The sequence below is a fragment of the Sorghum bicolor genome, chromosome 5, assembly GCF_000003195.3.
Source record: "Sorghum bicolor cultivar BTx623 chromosome 5, Sorghum_bicolor_NCBIv3, whole genome shotgun sequence".
NCBI lineage: Eukaryota > Viridiplantae > Streptophyta > Magnoliopsida > Poales > Poaceae > Sorghum > Sorghum bicolor.
Window position 1 is genome coordinate 64,339,848 of NC_012874.2, and position 7,530 is coordinate 64,347,377.

General features: G+C 42.0%; 1 protein-coding gene across 1 annotated transcript; it reads right to left on the reverse strand.

Moving 5' to 3' along the window:
- LOC8062667 lies at positions 211-3,785 on the reverse strand. Its single transcript, XM_002450972.2, has 2 exons — positions 3,102-3,785; positions 211-982 (listed from the first exon to the last, which is right to left on the reverse strand). Exons 1-2 carry the CDS (start codon positions 3,196-3,198, stop codon positions 639-641), a joined length of 441 nt encoding a protein of 146 aa, XP_002451017.1. The 5' UTR covers positions 3,199-3,785; the 3' UTR covers positions 211-638.

The window sequence follows — 7,530 nt, forward strand, 5'->3', positions numbered from 1 at the left end:
CCAAAAATCGTCAATGCAGCATTCGTGCATACTATTAATTAATTCGATCGGTCCCATGCATTCATAGATCGACGTACTCCTAAGTATAATTATTACACCATGCAAGTAAGTTAAAGGGACATAATTTTTGCAATTTTTTTGCATCCGTTCCTTGGTCGGGAGAGGATGTTGCCCGTACTAATTTCCAGGCAGGCATTACACATGTACATATATAAATAAAAGCCCATGAAGAAACATCTAATTAATTACAAGGACCTTCATTCATTCATTCTGTTCAAGAAATTAAAAGAAATGCAAAACAGTTTCACCAAGAAGGAAAGAGGGAACAAAAAAAGAAGAACATGTAGACGTACACTAGTTAATATAAGATCCGGCCTGATTTGCATATACACAGACAAAGAGCATCACTTAACACACGCCTAATTACCTAACCAATCACCGCCCTCTCACCATCCAAATCCATCATCGATCCTCCGTCCTCCCCTTTTGTACGTTTTGTACGCACGTACACCCTTAATCTTGGCAAAATTAATCAACGTACGGCACACCGGCCGGTCCTTTTTTTTTTTTCGCAGTCGTTCATCGTCGTCGTCGTCGTCTCCACGCCCTCTCATCGTCTTTTGTTGATGATCGATCGATCATGGCATGAAGAGCTTGTTGCCGCACTTGCAGCGCCACACCTCCGGGTAGTACTCCCACTGGGGTCCGACGCCGGGCTGGATGGCCACGCGGGTGGGCCGGCACGGCGTGCACCGCCCGCACCGCGCGCGGCACGTCGGCGGCGACGACCCCGGACCCACCAGCCACCGCCGCCGGGCTGCTGCTGGGAGGACGTCGTCCATGGCGGCGCCTGCTGTCCACCTCGTGGTGGTGGTCGCTGCCCTGCCGCCGGCGTTCATGATCATCGCCGTCGACGACGAGTCTATCCGCCTCCTCGCCAGCGCCGCCGCTGGCAAACGGACCGGCCGCCCTGTTGCCACAACTGCAGCACGCAGTAGTAGTATATATACTACACCGTAAGAACTAATAATACAACATAATATAATACACGATTCATTTTACCGGCTAATATGATTTTGCTGATTTACAACGACAGAAGTACAATAAACTGTATCGGAGACGACACAGAGACCAAATAATGTCTAGTAGCTAGAAAAGGCATGTATTCTATCTATACAGTGAATTATTCCAAACAGATCAGATAGCTGCAGTACATTCACACATATGCATGATGACATGAGTTTATAAATCTTGTGGTGAGAGATTATCGGACGTGCAGATAATATGCTGATGGATTTTGTGTGGGTTAGGATGATCTACTACTACTACGACTACACACTAATAAAAAGCTAAACTACTGGTTGTCTGGTTGGGTAGTACTCCGTACTTAGCTACCTAAGGTGCTAGCTAGCTAGCTTAGGGAGCATATAGTTGGTGTCCCTAAACGTTAAGCGAGTGAGACCAAAGCGTATCATGTGTGCTGCACCACGCGCACGCCCACGTATATCCCCATCCGCCTGGATATATGGGTGGCTATAGCAAAAGCTACGGGCAGATTCTCTCTCTGGCTGGCCTGCCTGCACTGAAACGTGTCTATGAATGTGTGTGTGTCTGTGTACGAGTGAGTGAGAGCTACCAGTCTACTCCTACAATACGGCCTACGAAAAAGTTTTCGGTTACTGTAGTATTTTTGTAGTATTTTTGTTTTTTATGGTAAATATTATTTAATCATAGACTAACTAGAATCAAAAAATTTGTCTCGTGATTTACAGACAAACTGTGTAATTAGTTTTTGTTTTCGTCTATATCTACTGCTTCATGCATGTACCGTAAGATTTGATGTGATGGACAATTTTCAAAAATTTTTTGGTTTTTGGTAAACTACTATTGCAGTGAGCAATGAATTGGATCGCGATCGTGTGTGCTTTTCTGGACCAGGTTCGTCAGACTGCCGGTGGCAGTGCAATGGTGGGGGCGCCCAGCAGCAGGACGGCTGCCTGCATGCAGTGTGCCACAGGGATCTGACGGAGGAAGGCGTCGTTGTTTGGTTGGTGAAGAGACGATAGAGAGACTGAGGGGGGGGGGGGGGGGTTCATTTATTCTACTGATCTTCATAGGCTACCATTGCTGTATCTTTTTTTTTTGAGAAAACAGCTTCGAATATTTAATTAGTACTAGCAGCAGCAGCAGAGAGATGAAAAAAAAACTATTTGTTTACTGTTGTTATTTGTTCTGGATGTGTGAGGATGGAGTAGACAGAAGAGAATGGATTTATTTGAGCGAGCAGGATATGATGCTACGACACTGGTTTTATTTGCATGGATCAAGAGAGAAGAAAAAACTAATGCTTTACCGAGATTTGGATGTAATTTCAGAAATCTCACCAAAAGAACATACATGACTCTAGCTAGTTCCGGTTAACCAGAAGGCGTACTAGTTAAGATATTAGTTGTTTAGATCGACGGTGTGTACCTAGCTAGTTATGATTTGTACCTTATTTCTTGTTAATTGCTTTACATCAAGAAGGTGTCACTAAAGAGGATGGATGGAAGCAGGGAGATTTTAGTTACTTTTTAAGGGAGGGAGGACACCAATATCTAATATATCTAGCTAGAGAGAGTGCATGCATGCATGCTGAAAACAAAGAACAACACACACTGTACTAGTATTAGGTTCCGGTTCCTTGAGGGGGGAGACAGAGATGAATGCAGGAGAAATATGAGTACACTTATAGCTACTAATCCTAGTAGAAAGAAACTAAGGTAAGCAAACATGTCAAGACCTAGCTAGCTCCTTGAGCGAGGAACCTAATCAAAAGACCCCCATGGATTAGCTTAGAAAGCATCAAAACAGGATTTGAAAAAAAGAACACATGAAAAAAAAGATCAGAAGTCAAAAGGAGAGAGAATCAAAGACAGCGTGCTCAACAAAAGTCTAGACGCTCTTTTCGCATCAAAATAAGATCTTGACAAGAGCAAGCTTTGCCTTGCCTCAAACAAAAACAAAAAGGGGGGAGAGAAAAAAAAGGAGAGAGAGAGAGAAGAACAAGCACGGCCAGCCAGCCCAGCAAATTAAAAGCAGCTACAGCCTTTGGCACTTACCCATGGCCGCGGCGAAGAGGACGGCGGCGAGGAGGGCGGTGGCGGCGTGGCAGCGGCGCCGGCTCGTCCGGCTCCGGCAGGTCACGGCGCCCATCATCGCGCGCGGCGGGAGAAGAGCTCGCACGCACGGCGGACTCGCGCTCGGTCGTCGTCACTGCACGCCAGCGGCGGCGCCGGCCGCAGAGGCTACCTCGCTCTCCGTCGTCCGATCCCGGAAGCTAGCTAGCTAGTAGCTCGCCAGCAATGGCGACAAGCGGAGCAGGCAGCAAGCAGCCGGCCGGTGGGCGGTGGCCTTGCGATCTGAAAGTGAACTGTGATCCGATCCTCGCAACGCTCCAAGCGCGAGGGTGTGCGTGCGGGCGTGCGTGCGCGCCAGTTAGCCTGGCAGAGTCAGTCAGCCGGCCGCGGTCGCAGCAGACTCACAGGCCTCACAGGCCGGCCGGCCCCTGGCACACACGCTTTTGTGAGAGAGAGAGAGAGAGAGAGAGATGTGACCGGGAAGAAGAAAGGGGACGAGAGCCGCAGGGGCACACGGCTGTATGTAGGGCTAGCGAGGGCCGGTGGTGGTGACACTGGTGGCTGTTGATCAGAACAGAGCAGAACAGGCATTCAGGCAATGCATGTATACACGCTTGCAGCAGCAGCATGTGTACACAGCGCAACGTGACTTGTGATTGTATCGGCTACCTGCCGCCTGCCTGCCCTGCCCGGCTGGACCGGCCGCCCGCCCGTCTTGACCAGGAGGGGGAGAAGAGGGCAAGAGCGCACGCCAGCCATCCGAGTTTTTTTTTTTTAATTTTGACACCGTAGTATTTTCGTTTTTATTAGATTTAAAAGATTTGTCTCGTGATTGACAGGTAAACTATACAATTAGTTTTATTTTTGTCTACATTTAATGCTCCACGTATATGCGCAAGATTTGATGTGACGGAAAATTTTAAAAAGTTTTTATTTTTTTGGTTGAACTAAACAAGGCCTGAGTCCAGTCGTCGCTCCTGTTATACAGAAAGGGCAGAGAGAGAAAGGGGCAGGGACGGGCCTGATGCAGGTTATACAGAAGAGGGAGGTACTCCGTAGCTGGCTGGTAGCCCTTCATCAATAACTTTGAAATGACAGCTCGAGCAGCAAGAATAATCTCGAGGCAAATTCTACGGGTATATAAACAGTCGTTGTAGCATATGAGGATGCTAGCTATTCGTTGTGTGTGTGTGGCTATACGAGACGAACCAATGCATCATGTGATGTCTATGGCCCTAGGATATATATGTTTGGTTGCTTTCTCATGTCTGTGTTGTAAATCCTGGGCCTTGTTTAGTTCCCAAAAAATTTTGTAAAATTTTTCAGATTCCCCGTCACATCGAATCTTTAGACGCATACATAGAGTATTATATATAGACGAAAATAAAAACTAATTGCATAGTTTGGTCGGAATTGATGAGATGAATCTTTTGAGCCTAGTTAGTCCATAATTAGACAATATTTGTCACAAACAAACGAAAGTGCTACAGTACCTATTTTGCAAAATTTTTTGAAACTAAACAAGGCCCGGTATAAGTGTGAAACTATGCTGAGTGAATCTACGACTCCCTCTCTTCTAAATTAAGACTTTTTTGTTTTCCATATACATTACTTTTACATAGTAAACAAATGTATCTAGAAAACTTAAATAATTTGGAAATTAAGGGAGTAATAATAACACTGTAAAGTTATTTGGTTGTCCGTATGGACGGACGGACACAACAATAGATTGATTCTAGTGAGCAGGCCATATGTATAAGGGTGTCTAAAATGACAATTTATAAATAGCTAGCTAGATGAGACACATAAACAATAAAAATAAATATTATAGTACATAGTTATGTGAGTTGTGAGAAACAAATTTCTAAAAGATTGTGCTAGACTAGCTATTTGAGAATCGCTATCTACTTGATCTTTTTTCTTGATAGACAGTAAAATTCTCCCTAGATTAGTTATTTTGCGAACCATTGAGGACACCTCGGGTGGACGCAATATTGCAATCCAGGTGTTGGTCCACGCGTCATCCTCACATGAAGAGTCTGTATGCCCATACAAAATAAGGCTTGGTAGTTGGGGAAAATTTTTTGACTTTGGCTACTATAGCACTTTTTTATTTGTATTTGGTAATTAATCTTCAATTATAGACTAACTAGGTTCCATAGATTCGTCTTGTAAATTACAGGTAAAATATGCAATTAGTTATTTTTATCTATATTTAATGCTCCATGTATGCGTCCAAAGATTCAATGCGATGAAAAAACTTAAAATTTTTTGGAAACTAAACAAGACCTAAACAAGAATCTTTGTAGGTTAATGCATTTGTAGAAGTAGGGTTATTGTATCGATCCGTCAAACCATTTTTTTAATGAAACTAGAGGGGCATCTCAGCCCCTACAGGCAATTATTATTGAAAAAATAAAGTAGGAAGTACGAAACAATTTTCTTTTCGTATATATAACTGCATTCCACACAATTTGCATTGGGTCCATGAACCGAATCATAATATAGGTGTATCTTTGTATCTTCTCATGTAGGTGCCATCCTCCCATAAATGCAGGAAATTAACCAATCACACTTCTCTATGAGATTATATGTATGAATCCACTAGTGCAGATGAACATGATGCATGCAAGCAACAAACAACCACATAAACTAGCTAGCCAAGCATGTGACCTAAAAGTGAGCTAGAGTTTAGCTTGGAGTAATTTTCACTCCAACTAGTCATCATTAGTCCATTAGTTGATAAATATGGACTACAATGAACTAAAAGGTGCTCAAGGTCGAGTCATCTCTAGGAAATATTTTTTCTTTTATTCCATGCATCCAAATTAAACACCACTTCTAAACATGATCCACCTAAATTTTAGCTCAACTAGACATTAATTCACTTATGGTTCGACGCTCAAACACACAGGTCCCGGGTTGAAGAATTGCTTGGATGTACGTACTCGCACAAGACTAGTGTCGGCTAATTACCACAAACTTTTGAACTCATATATATATGTGCCGGCATCCATTGTTTCGCTATACTTACGGTGGATTAGTTTTCTGTGCCGGGTTCAGGCGTGTCTCAACGTGTCAACAACCCGGCAGAGGTGATGGGTATGTTCACAAGGATAATATATTTTTTGAAACCTACTCCGTATTAGACCTGTTTAGTTCATCCTGAAAACCAAAAAGTTTTCAAGATTCCTGTCACATCGAATCTTGTGGTACATGCATGAAACATTAAATATAGACAAAAATAAAAACTACTGTAAATCACGAGACGAATCTTTTGATCCTAGTTAGTTCATGATTGGATAATATTTATCACAAACAAACAAAAATGCTACGGTACCGAAAAATTTTCACTTTTCCGAACTAAACTAGGCCTTAGCTGAACAAATCACTACCTTTGCTTGGCTATACATCTGGCTCTATAGTCTCACCTGACGGCTGACACGTTGACGAGATTGACCACCTTTCGCTCGTTGAACGACGCGTCCATCAAGTACTAGTAGGGGGTTAAGGCCTTGTTTAGTTCATCCCGAAATCCAAAAAGTTTTCAAGATTCTCTGTCACATCGAATTTTGCGGCACATGCATGAAGCATCAAATATAGATGAAAATAAAAATTAGTCACACAGTTTGACTGTAAATCGGGAGACGAATCTTTTGACCTTAGTTATTCTATAATTGGACAATATTTACCACAAACAAACAAAAGTGCTACGGAACTAAACAAGGCCTAATAGCCTATACCACCATCTATAGCTAGAAGCTAGCTATAGGGCAAGTAGCACCGCCTTTCAAGCACGTTCATGCACGACATGACATGCAAAAGTAGGTGACGCGTCACTGATTTTGGTGAGAGACTATGACCTTATTTAGATACGAAAAGATTTTGAATTTCGCTACTAGAGCACTTTCGTTTGTTTTGGCAAATATTGTCTAATTATGAACTAACTAAGATCAAAAAATTCATTTCGCGATTTACAGTTAAACTATGTAATTAGTTTTTATTTTTATTTTTATTTAATGTTTCATGCATGTGCCGAAAGATTCGATGTGTTAGGAAATCTTTAAAACTTTTTAATTTTTGGGATGAACTAAACAAGGCCTATGACATTCAAAAAAAAATTTAGATTTTCATACCGTTTTATTTTCGTTTTATTTTATAAATATTATTTAATTATAAAGTAACTAGTTTTAAAAAAAATTATTTCGTAATTTCTAGATAAACTGTGCAATTAGTATTATCTATATTTATATTTAAAACTCTATACTTATATCGTAAAATTCGATATAAAAGAATTTTTTTAAATTTTTTTTTGTTTTTAAGTGGACTAAATAAGGCCTGTATACAATGACTAAACCCCGGGCCACGTCATCGAGGAGCATATAGTATAGTAGTATAAAAAACTACCTCG

What these genes read in the sequence shown, in the direction of transcription:
- LOC8062667 (XM_002450972.2), bottom strand. Translation starts at nt 3,198, where the DNA reads ATGATGGGCGCCGTGACCTGCCGGAGCCGGACGAGCCGGCGCCGCTGC. An exon ending in CCTCTTCGCCGCGGCCATGG is followed by an intron (nt 983 to 3,101) that starts GTAAGTGCCAAA and finishes TGCGTGCTGCAG; the next exon opens with TTGTGGCAACAGGGCGGCCG.